The sequence below is a fragment of the Melospiza georgiana genome, chromosome 5 (assembly GCF_028018845.1).
Source record: "Melospiza georgiana isolate bMelGeo1 chromosome 5, bMelGeo1.pri, whole genome shotgun sequence".
In the NCBI taxonomy this organism is placed as follows: Eukaryota; Metazoa; Chordata; class Aves; order Passeriformes; family Passerellidae; genus Melospiza; species Melospiza georgiana.
In genome coordinates, this window is record NC_080434.1 from 68,391,756 (window position 1) to 68,403,414 (window position 11,659).

General features: G+C 67.9%; 3 protein-coding genes across 3 annotated transcripts; 2 read left to right on the top strand and 1 right to left on the bottom strand.

The window, feature by feature from the left end:
- The first annotated feature begins 926 nt into the window (after nt 1–926).
- Nucleotides 927–5,851, top strand: INO80B (INO80 complex subunit B). Its single transcript, XM_058024327.1, is given in 6 exon segments — nt 927–995; nt 997–1,081; nt 1,188–1,365; nt 1,487–1,596; nt 2,682–2,896; nt 3,957–5,851. Coding segments are annotated over 6 exon segments (1,119 nt in total). The 3' UTR covers nt 4,419–5,851.
- An 870-nt stretch (nt 5,852–6,721) lies between these two features.
- Nucleotides 6,722–8,444, top strand: WBP1 (WW domain binding protein 1). Its single transcript, XM_058024328.1, has 4 exons — nt 6,722–6,806; nt 6,875–6,977; nt 7,226–7,387; nt 7,644–8,444. Exons 1-4 carry the CDS (start codon nt 6,744–6,746, stop codon nt 8,204–8,206), a joined length of 891 nt encoding a protein of 296 aa, XP_057880311.1. The 5' UTR covers nt 6,722–6,743; the 3' UTR covers nt 8,207–8,444.
- Nucleotides 8,445–8,551: 107 nt separating this feature from the next.
- On the bottom strand, nt 8,552–11,410 carry MOGS (mannosyl-oligosaccharide glucosidase). Its single transcript, XM_058024623.1, has 4 exons — nt 11,050–11,410; nt 10,746–10,957; nt 10,482–10,672; nt 8,552–10,400 (listed from the first exon to the last, which is right to left on the bottom strand). The coding sequence occupies exons 1-4, from the start codon at nt 11,408–11,410 to the stop codon at nt 8,693–8,695; spliced, it is 2,472 nt and encodes an 823-aa protein (XP_057880606.1). The 3' UTR covers nt 8,552–8,692.
- Between the last annotated feature and the right edge of the window lie 249 nt (nt 11,411–11,659).

An 11,659-nucleotide genomic window follows, 5' to 3' on the forward strand; every position in this document is an offset into this window, starting at 1 on the left:
TTTGGGTGGGTATTTGAGGGGTTTATGTGGGTATTTGGGTGAGAATTTAAGGAGTTTGTGTGGATATTTGAGATATTTGGATAGGTATCTGAGGGGTTTGTGTGGATATTTGGGTGGGTATTTGAGGGGTTTTTGTGGATATTTGAGATATTTGGGTGGGTATGTGAGGGGTTTGTGTGGATATCTTAGATATTTGGGGGTATTTAAGAGTTTTTTGTGGATATTTGTGGTGTTGGGTGAGCATTTGAGGGGTTTATGTGGATATTTGTGTGGGTATTTGAGAGTTTTGTGTGGATATTTGGGATATTTGTGTGGATTGATGAAATCAAAACTCCTCCTGCTGCCCTAGGCACCATCCTGGCATCCCGGGGAGGGATTTTTTGGGATTTTGTGTGGATGGATGGGATCCACTCTCAGATGAGAGATTTTTGTGAATATTTGTGTGAGTATTTGAGGGGTTTATATGGATATTTGGGATATTTGGGTGAGACTTTGAGGGTTTTACGTGATTATATGGGATATTTGGGTGAGTATCTGAGGGGTTTATGTGGATATTTGGGTGGGTATTTGAGAGGTTTTTGTGGATATTTGAGATATTTAGGTGAGTATTTGGTGGGTTTGTGTAGATATTTGAGATATTTAGGCGAGTATCTGAGGGGTTTGTGTGGGTATTTGGGTAGGTATTTTAGAGTTTTGTGTGGATATTTGGGTGAGTATCTGAGGGGTTTACGTGGGTATTTGGGATATTTGTGTGGGTATTTGAGAGTTTTTGGGTGGTTTTTGGGGGTATTTCTATGGATTGATGAAGCCAAATCTCCTCACCCTGTCCTGACCTCACCTGAGCTCACACACCTGCCGCGGCCGGCCCAAAAGCACCCCTGGCACCGGTTTCCCCCGGGACAGCACACAACGTGCCCATTTCAAAGATGGCGGCGGCAGCGTCACCAGCCCCTCATAACGGGCGGCAGCCAAGCCGGGCGGAAGTGAGTTTTGACCGGAAGTGGGTCCGTCCCGAATTGGGTCCCCCGCGGGCGAATGCGCAGGGCCTGGCGGCGGGGAGCGATGGAGGCCGGCGGGCACGGTGAGAGGCCGCGGGGCCGGGCAGGGCCCGGGGGTGTTGCAGGATCGCTCCCCGGTGCGGCAGAGCCCGCGGGGAGCCCTCGCTGAGCCCGCGTTCCCCCTCACAGGGCAGGAGGCCGAGGCGGGCGGCCATGGCGGCCACAAGAAGAAGCACAAGAAGCACAAGAAAAAGCACAAGAAACGGCACCACCACGAGGCCGGGCCGGCCCCGGGGCCCGAACCGCCTCGGCAGCCACGGCTGCGGCTCCGGATTAAGCTGGGAGGGCAAATCCTGGGCACCAAGAGGTGAGGGGGGAGCGGGGGGCACAGCCTGGGCACAAAATGGGCGAGGAGGAGGAGGATGAGGGGAGGAAGGGCCGGGCCTGTCCCGTGTGTCCCCCCCAAACTCCTCTCTGCTCCCCCGCAGTGTCCCCACGTTCACGGTGGTCCCCGAAGGGACGCACTCGCCGTCCCCGCTGCTGGCGGGGGATGAGGAGGAGCCCAGCGTGCCCATCGAGCAGTACCGGGCATGGCTGGGTGAGCACCGGGGGGACGTGGCGGGGGTCACAGTGAGGGCTGGGGGGAAATGGGGGGGCTCAGAGTGAGGTCTGGGTGGGCAGGGAGGGAAATGGGGGGCTCAGGGTGACAGCTGGATGGGCTCTGGGGGCTCACAGTGAGGGCTGGGTGGGCTGGGGATGGTCTGGGGGGCCTCAGGGTGAGGGCTGGGTGGGCTATGGGGGCTCACAGTGAGGGCTGGGTGGGCTGTGGGGGCTCTGGGGGTGCTCTGAGTGAGGACTGTGGGTTTTGGGGGTTCACAATGAGGGCTGGGTGGGCTGGGGATGGTCTGGGGGGGCTCAGGGTGAGGGCTGGGTGGGCAGGGGGAGCCCTCAGGGGAGATGGGGGGGGGGCTCAGAGTGAAGGCTGGGTGGGCGTGGGGGGAAATGGGGGGCTCAGAGTGAGGGGTGAGGGGAAATGGGGGAGCTCTGGGTGAAAATGGGGGGCTCTGAGTGAGGGCTGGGTGGGCAGGGGGTGTTCTGGGGGGGCTCAGTGAGGCTGGGTGGGCTCTGGGGGCTCACAGTGAGGGCTGGGTAGGGAGAGGGGAAAATGGGGGGCTCACAGTGAGGGCTGGGTGGGCAGGGGATGCTCTGGGGGGCTCACAGTGAGGGCTGGGTGGGCTCTGGGGGCTCACAGTGAAGGCTGGGTGGGCAGGGGATGCTCTGGGGGGCTCACAGTGAGGACTGGGTGGGCTCTGGGGGCTCACAGTGAGGGCTGGGTGGGCAGGGGGAGCTCTGGGGGGCTCACAGTGAGGGCTGGGTGGGCAGGGGGAGCTCTGGGGGGCTCACAGTGAGGGCTGGGTGGGCAGGGGGAGCTCTGGGGGGCTCACAGTGAGGACTGGGTGGGCAGGGGATGCTTTGGGGGGCTCACAGTGAAGGCTGGGTGGGCAGGGCATGCTCTGGGGGGCTCACAGTGAGGACTGGGTGGGCAGGGGGAGCTCTGGGGGGCTCACAGTGAGGGTTGGGTGGGCTCTGGGGGGCTCACAGTGAGGGCTGGGTGGGCAGGGGATGCTCTGGACCCCCCCCCCCAGGGCACTGTGACCCCCACTTTGTGGCTGTTCCCCTCAGATGAGGACAGCAACCTGGCCCCCTCCCCGCTGCCCGAGCTGGACCCCGAGAGCTGCTTCCCTGCCCGTGAGGAGGGCGAGGAGGAGGAAGAGGAAGAGGAGGAGGAAGAGGAGGAGGAGGAGCGGCGCTGGCTGGCGGCCCTGGAGAGGGGGGAGCTGGATGACAACGGGGACATCAAGAGGGAGGTGGACGAGTCCCTCCTGACGGCCCGGCAGGTCTGGGGGGGCTGGAGAGGGGCTGGGGGGGCTCGGGGAGCTCCAGACCCACAAGGGAGCTGGGCTGAGGGGGACTGGGGACCCTCATAACCCTTGGGGCAGGACTGGGGGGATCTTGGTAGGGCCTGGGGGTGCTCAGGGAGCTCCAGACCCCAAGGGGAGCTGGGCTGATGGGGGGGACTGAGGAGCCTCAAAACCCCTGGGGCATGATTGGGGGGGACTGGAGGGCAGGACTGGGGGACTGAGGGTGCTCAGGGAGCTCCAGACCCAGGAAGAAGCTGGGCTGAGGAGGGATTGGGGAGCCTCATAACCCCTGGGGCATGACTGGAAGGATCTGGAAGGGCTGCAGGGCAGGGCTGGGGTGGCTGGAGTGCTGCAGGAAACCCAGAACTGCTCTGGGGCTGAGCTGGAACCCTTGAGGGGATGTGGAAGGGCTGCAAGACAGGGCTGGGTGGACTGGTGGTGCTCAGGTAGCTCCAGACCCAGGACAAAGCTGGGCTGATAGGGCACAGGGGAACCTCATAACTCCTGAGGCATGACTGAGGGAGCCTGGAAGGTCTGCAGGAGAGGGCTGGGGGTGGCTGAGAGTGCTGCAGGAAGCCCAGAACTGCGCTGGGACTGAGCTGGAACCCTTGGGGAGCGACTGAGGGGATGTGGAAGAGATGGAGGAGCTCCAGACTCAGAGGGGAGCTGGGCTGAGGGGGGACTGAGGAGCCTTATAACCCCTGAGGCATGACTGGGGAGGCCTGGAGAGGGGCTGGGGGTGCTCAGGGAGCTCCAGACCCAGGAGGAAGGGGACTGGGGGGGCCTCATAGCCTCTGGTGTGTGACTGAGGGGTGTGGAAGGGCTGCAGAGCAGGGATGGTGGGACTGGGGGGGCTCAGGGAGCTTCAGACCCAGAGGGGAACTGAGCTGAGGGGGGTCTGGGGAGCCTCCTAACCCAACGGGCCACGACTGAGGGGATGTGGAAGGGCTGCAGGAAGCCCAGAAGCGCTGTGGGGCAGAGCTGGAGCTGGGGCTACCTCCCAGACCCCCCTCCTCACCCCCTCCTCACCCCACAGCGCGCGTTGCTGCACAAGCAGCAGAGCCAGCCCCTGCTGCAGCTGCCCATGGGCGCCAAGGCCAAGGAGGTGACGGAGGAGATGCGGGAGAAGCGCGAGGAGCGGGCGCGGCGCCGGCGGCTGCAGGCGGCCCGCAAGGCCGAGGAGAGCAAGAACCAGACCATCGAGCGCCTGACGCGCACGCACAAGGCCAAGGTGCGGGCCCTGCGCGAGCGCCGCGCCCGGCCCGCCCCGTGCCCCGTGGTTCATTACCGCAGCGCCGCCGACGGCGTCACCGTCTCCTTCCCCGCCGGCTTCCCGGCGCCCGCGGCCGCCGCCGCGCCGCCCGCGCCGCCCGCCCAGCCCTGCGCCGTGCCCGGCTGCGGCAACGCCAAGCGCTACAGCTGCGCCCAAACCGGGCGGCCCCTCTGCAGCCTGGGCTGCTACCGGCGCAACCTGCAGCTGCTGCAGAGCGCGGGCTGAGAGCGGGGAGGGGCTACGGGAACTCTCCAGGGCCTACGGGACCTCTCTGGGGGGGGTACAGGACCTCACCAAGGGGCTATGAGCCCTCTGTGGGGGCTACAGATCCTCTGCAGGGGGCTATGGATCCTCTGAGGGGCTCTCCAGACCCTCACCAGGGAGCTACAGATCCTCTGCAGGGGGCTATGGATCCTCGCTGGGGAGCTACGGGTCCTCACCAGGGGCTGCAGACACTCTCCAAGGGGTTATAGATCCTCTGAGGGGGCCTACAGACACTCTGAGGGGAGCTATGGGTCTTCTCTGGGGGGTTATGGACCCTCTAAGGACAGCTACAGACTCTTACTAGGGGGCTACAGATCCTCTTGGGGGGTGTGGAACCTCTGAGACGAGCCACAGGCCTTCTCTGGTGGGCTACAGATCCTCTGAGGGGAGATATGGGTCCTCGCCAGGGCCTACAGACCCTCACCAGGGGGATATGGGACCTCTGTAGGGGCTACAGATCCTCCCTGGGGGGCTACAGACCCTCACTAGGGGCTACAGGACCTCATCCAGGGGCTGTGGATCCTCTGAGGGGGCTGTGGATCCTCTCTGAAGGGCTATGGACCCTCTATGGGGGGTCCAGACCCTCACCAGGGAGCTACAGATCCTCTGGGGGGGCCTGAAGATCCTCTGTGGCGGGCTATGGAACCTCTGTGGGGGGCTATGGACACTCTGAGGAGAGCTCTGGGCCCTCTGCAGGGGCTGCAGGCCATCTGTGGTGGGCTACGGGACCTCTGAGGGGGCTACAGGACCTCACCAAGGGGCTACAGACACTCTGTGAGGGCTATGGATCCTCTCTGAGGGGGCTGTAGATCCTTTGTGGGGTTACCAACCCTCACCAGGGGCTATGCATCCACTCTGGGGGGGCTACAGACCCTCTGTGTGAGCTGCAGACCCTCACCAGGGGACTATGGACCCTCCCTGGAGGGTTATGGAGCATCTGTGGGCTCTACAGACCCTCTGCGGGGAGTACAGAACCTCTTTGGGGGTCTATGGATCCTCTCTGGGGCGCTGTGGATCTTCTCCGAGGCTGTGGAAGCTTTGCCGTGGATAGAAGGGCCAGACCACCCGGCCATGTGGAGTTCCTGCATTGTCCACACGGACACAGAGGGCTGGAAGAGGAACCTGTGAGTCTGCGCTGTGGGGAGCTCCAGACCTTCCACGTGGGGCCAGAACAAGGAGATTCAGAATGTCCATCATGGATACGGAGGCTCTGGCCAGGCCACCCGGAGAGCCGCAGTTCCTCATGGACACCTGGAGCTCCTCCAAACGGAGGTGGAACCTGGGATGTGGAGCTCCAGAGGGCTCCGGGCTCTCCACGGTGGACACGGAGGGTTGGGGACCCCGGCAAGGACAGAGGGTGGTCCTGAGGTGGCGGAGCTGATTAAAAGCTGTTGTTGAAGGAGCCGTGTGTGGGTCTGCTGGGATGGGGAAGCAGCCCGACCCCCCGGGAACGCTGTGGTACAGTCCGACACCCCCGGGAGCACCGTGGTTCAGTCTTACACCCCCCGGGAGCGCTGTGGTACAATCCAACATCCCCTGGGGGTGCTGTGGTACAGTCCGACATCCCCCGGGAGCGCTGTGGTACAGTCCGACACCCCCCGGGAGCGCTGTGGTACAGACCCGTCCTCCCCCAGCTATGGAATAGCCCAACTCCTTCCCCCCCGCGGTGCGTTATGGTCCGTCCCGAGTAGGCGGGGCGCTCTCCGGCAGTGCCCCTTGGTTGTGGCCCTGCCCGGCGGAGAGCGGCGACGCTGATTGGTCGGACGCTTTGCCAATCAGACTGACGAAGGGCGGTTTGCTCGCCAATTGGTTGCGCTGTGCCGAATGCCCGCCCCGAGGCGGGCCGGGAGGCCGCGCCCTCCGCCGAGATTAGGACTGGGCCGCCATTGGCGAGCGCCTCTGTCAGTCAGAGCCTGGGGGCGGTGCTCTGTCTCCGGTTGGTCGCCATAGCCGCCAATCATGGAGGGGGCGGGGCTCGGCTTCTTTGTCTCTGTTGTTGGGCGTGAGACTCAGGCAGACGACGAGCGATTGGCTGCAGCCGGGCGGCGGCGGAGGCGCCGATTGGCTGCCGGCTGCGGAGCGTCCGCTGATTGGCCGACGGTGGCCGCGGGGGCGGGATTTCGGGCCGGGCGTGATGGCGGCGGCGACGGCCCCGGCCCGGGCGGCGGCGGCCGCGGGGGCCGCGATGGCGGCGGCAGCGGCCACGGGGCGGCGGCGGCTGCTGCGGGCGGCGGGGGCCGCGGCCGGGCGGGCGCGGGGCCGCGGCGGGCTTTAGGCGGCGGCGCCATGGAGCGGCCCGGGAGCGCCGAGGGGGCCTGGGCCGCGCTGCTGGGCCGGCAGCACCCGCAGGTACCGGGCGGGCCGGGGCTGGGGGGGCCGCGCGCGGGGCTGCGGTGACGGTGCGGCCGTGCCCGCAGGCCCGGGAGTTCTGCCCGGGGGTGAACAACCGGCCCTACGTGTGCGAGACCGGGCACTGCTGCGGGGAGAGCGGCTGCTGCACCTACTACTACGAGCTGTGGTGTGAGTGCGGGGGGATCCCGGGAGAACCGAGGGGAACAACGGGGGCTCCGGGCGGGCTGAGGGCTCTGGGAGGAGCCGGGACTCCGGGGAGCTCAGGGGCTGTGTCGGGGCTGGGGTCTCCGGAGGAGCTGAGCGGGACTGAGGGCTCTGGGAGGTTCTGGGGGATCCCCCGTGTGGAACGGGGGGTCCGGGGGTTCGGTGGGCACGGGGGTTCGGAGTGAACCGGCTCCGCCGCCCCGTTCCCGCAGGGTTCTGGCTGCTCTGGACCATCCTGATCCTGCTGAGCTGCTGCTGCGCCTTCCGGCACCGGCGGGCCAAGCTGCGCCTGCAGCAGCAGCAGCGGCAGCGTGAGATCAACCTCATCGCCTACCACGGTGCCTGCCACTACCCGCCCTCCTCGGGGGACCTCCGTGAGTGACCGGCTGCTCGATTTACCCCGAACCCCCAAACCCACGGGGGGTGGAGACCTCAGTGAATCGGGACCCCCAGCCCCTTATACCCCACCTCTTCACGGGGGATCTCAGTGAGTCAGGACCCCCTGTGCCACCCGCCATTATCCTGGGTCCCCATGTACACCCCCAGCCCTGTGCCCTCCATCTCCATCCCCTCGGGGCCGTTTCCCGGTGTCCCCCCGGTGTCCCCTGACCCCGCCTCTCCCGTCCCCAGGGCTGCTGGCCTCCTTCAAGCTGCCGGCGTACGAGGAGGTGGCGCAGCGCCCCGGGACGCCGCCGCCGCCCTACAGCCCCGGGAGCCCCTCGCTGTCGCCGGGCTCCTCCGGGGGCTGCAGCTCCTGCTCCTGCGGCTGCTCCTGCGCCTCCTCCCCCAGCAGCTCCTCGCTCTCGGCGCCGGGCACCGACGAGACTGACCCGGAGCCGGGCCCGGGCACGGGGGGTGGCAGTACCGGCCGTGATTACGGCTCCAGCAGCACCGGCACCGGTGCCAGCTGGGACCTGCCCCTGCCCGAGGAGCTGCCGGCCCGCGGGGGTCCCCCCAAACAAGCGCCCCCGGATTTGTGTGAGGCCGAGGGACACCGCTGCTCCAACACCGAGGGGGGTGAGGGTGGCGCGGGCAGAGCTGTGCCGGGGGGATGCCCCGGGCGGCACCGGCGGCTCACGGGGGATTCGGGCATCGAGGTGGGCCGGGGTGTGGAGGAGGAGGAGGGTGAGCCTGAGGGCTGTGGGGGAGCAGGGGGTGGTGGGGGGCCCGGCTCACCTGTGCTGCCCGTCTGAGCCTCCCCACAGGACCCCTGAGTGGGGTCTGGACTCATCCCTGGGGGTCCTCGCCCCGAGTGATGCCCACCTTGCAGTGTGGTGGGGTCCTGCTGGAGCCCCCTCCCCTCCAAACAGCTCCTGGGGCCTCCCCTGTGATCCCGGTGCTGCTGCCCGGGGGGGCCCCATCGCCCCACGGGGGTGGGTGGGAGGTCCCGGCGCGTTCTCTCACCATTAAAGAGATGTGAAGTACCACTGACATTTGTGGTGGGTGCGCTGGGCTGAGCGGTGACCCCTGACTCCACAGGAAGGGGCAGAACATCCCCCCATGGCACGGGGGCCAGCAAAGGTGACACTGTGACACCCTGACACAGGTGGCGAGAGGCCACAGTCATGGAGGTTTATTGCAGGGGAGGCAGGGGGGCTCTGGCACTGCCCCCCAACACCTCCCCTGGCCCTGAGCGCTCCAGGCAGGCAGGCAGGCAGGGGGCACAGGAACCCCCCACATCAATAGTCCTCAGCCATGGCCAGCACCACGAGCGCCGACCAGCCGGCGAAGGGGTGACACCCCTGCCCGGTGCCATCGCTGTCCCGGTAGTGCTCCCACAGGAACCCGGTGGCCTCGTACTGCCGGAACACGTTGGCCACGAGGTTTTGCCGCAGCTCCCGGTAGAGCTTTGCCGCTCGCTCCCGGTGCGGCCCCTCGGCCCGCGCGTACCCGTGCAGCGCCCGCAGCGCCAGGAAGTTGATGTTGACCCAGACCGAGCCGCGCCAGTAGGGGGGGTCGTGCTCGGTGTTGCGCCGCAGGTACAAGGGGCTGTCGCGGGCCAGCGAGCGCAGCCCGAACGGCGTCCACAGCTGCTGCTCGCTGCTCATGGAGCCCAGCAGCGCCGGCAGGCGCGGCGAGTCCGCCCGCAGCAGCTGCAGCAGCAGCGGGAACAGGCTGACGTAGCCCAAAGCCGCCACGAATTGCAGCCGCGGCGCCTCCCGCACCTCCCGCCGCAGCTGCGGGGCCGCCGGGGGCCGGCCGGGCACCGGGGCCGGGCGGTGCCAGCGCAGAGCCACGGCCGAGCTGTGGTTGCCGAAGTCGGCGAAGGCGCCCAGCTCGGGTGCCCAGTGCAGCCGCTCCAGCAGGGCGTTGTCGCTGAGGGCGGCGGCCATGTCGCGATAGGGCGCGCGGGGCTCGCCCAGGCGCTCGGCCAGCGCCGCCAGCACGCGGGCGCCCAGCGCCATCCAGCAGCGCAGGTCCAGGTGCCGCTCCTGGGCGGACGGGTGCGAGGCGCGGGGGTAATCGTCCAGCCCCGACGACAGAGTCTTGGGGTTCAGGAAGCGCTCGGGGTCGGGGTCGCGGCCGCGCCAGCGGAAGGTGAAGGGCTCGGGGCCGGCCTGCGTGCGGTTGAGCCACTCGAACCAGGAGCGGAGGCGCGGGAAGAGGCGGCGCAGGTAGGGCAGGGGCGCGTCGGGCAGCAGCCGCTCCAGCGCCAGCAGCAGCGTCGGGGGGTTCGCCGTCTCGCTGTGCTGCAGCACGAACTCGGGGGGCACGCGGGAGCGCGCCTCCTCCCCCAGGATCTGCTCCCGCGGGATCCAGCCGTCGGCGTTGAGCAGGTCGAGCCAGTGGGCCAGGATGTCGCGGGCCAGCGCGGGGTCCCAGCGGGCCAGCAGCAGCAGGTGGAAGCCCTCGTCCCACAGGAAGCCCCGCGGGAAGCAGGAGCGCGAGGGCACGGCCGTGAACAGCACGGACTCCATGCCGGGCAGCGGCTCCTCGCGGTGCTCCGAGCGCAGCAGCGAGCGGCCGTGGAAGAAGCCGATGCCGCCCAGCATCTCGCTGAGCGCGGCCTGGGCGAAGCGGCGCTGCGGGAGGGACGCCCCGCGTGTCCCCAGCCCAAAAGTGTCCTCGAAGCGTCGCTCGAAGGCGGCCGCGTGCCGGGCCAGCGCCGCGCTCAGCGCCGGCCCCGCCAGCCGGCCCTGCCGCGCCCCCGCCGCGCTGCCCGACTCCAGCGTCACCTCCAGCACCGCCGGCGGCTCCAGCGTCACCTGGTGCAGCAGCAGCTGCCCCCGCGGGGGCTCCCCGGGCAGCCCCCCGGTGCTGGACACCCCGAAAAAGCGGCGGCGGGGTCGGCCCGGCGGGGAGAACACGGAGCTCTCGCGGAGGCTGTGCCGGACCAGGTCGGTGAGGCGGTGCAGCCCCGGCACCCCCGCGGCCAGGAAGTTGTAGCTGGGGGAACAGGAGAGTCAGGGATGGGGGACACGGTGGGGACATGGGAGCAGATGGAGGGGACACAGCCCAGACACTCACCTGGCGTACTTGGGCCCCTCCCCGCCCTCCCCAGTGGGCGGCAGGAAGGTGAGGGTGAAGTCCCCGAGCTCCTCCGCCGTCCCTGCCACAGCCGCCAGCCGTGTCCCGTTCTCCAGCACCGGCCGCAGCGTCCCCTGCCCGTCTGTGGCCACGTAGAAGAAGAGGGACAGGAGAGGGGCCGGGCCCTTGCCCTGGGGAGGAGGAAGAGGAGGATGACAAAAGCTCCCCGGCATCCCAACCCCTCTCCCACTTTTACCCCCTCACCTCCATCTTTGCCGTGACCCGCCAGCTCCAGTCGCCGCCGTGGTCTCCCCCCGGCTGCTTCACGAACTCGGTTCTCAGCAGCAGCCCCTCATCACGGATCTCCTGCACTCCGAAATTCTCCCCGTCGTGCATCAGCCACCCGTATCGCGACACGCCGTCGTTCTGCTCGCTCGTGTGCCGCAGGTTGCCGCCGTGTTGGAGCCACATCAGTCCTGGAGGGGCGGGGAGGTGTCAGGGGCGGCCTCGGGGTGCGAGCGGGGCCGGGCGAGCCCCGGGCCGGGGCAGAGCCCCCCGCGCCCCTCACCGGTCACCACAGCGCGCGGGCTCCGCGTCTTCATCCCGAAGTAAACGTGAGGCCGGTACGTGCCCCAGAAATAGGTGGGCGACGCGAGAGGCCCGGTAGAACCGGGGGGGACGGCGGGGGGCGCGGGGTGCGGGGTGACCAGGCGGGAGGCTTCGCTCCACCGCTTCCACCCGGCAGCCGCCGCCGCCAGACACAGCGCCAGCGCTGCCGCCGCCGCTGTGAGCGCCAGCGCCGTCCGTCCCCGCCCGGAGCCTCGCTGCGGTTTTTGCTGTTGCCGCAGTTTCGGGTCCCGGTCCCGCAGCCGCTCCCGGGGCCGTTCCCGGGGTCCATCCCCGCCGCGCCGCCGCCGCTCGCCCGCCATCAGGGCAGTCGCGCTGGTGACGGAAGCGCTGCGCCAGCTGCGGCCAGGCCCGTTCTGCGAGCGCCCCCTGGCGGGCGGGAGGACCAGGAGCAGGCTCAGCCCTCCCAGGGACACCGCTGGCACAAAGTGACCCCGAGGCGACAACGACACCGCACGGTGTTCCCGAGCTGCCCTGCCACCCAGCCCACCTCCTCACGTCTGGTTTGTTATGCCCGTTGATCTCTCCGGGGATACCCAAAGGACTCCCAG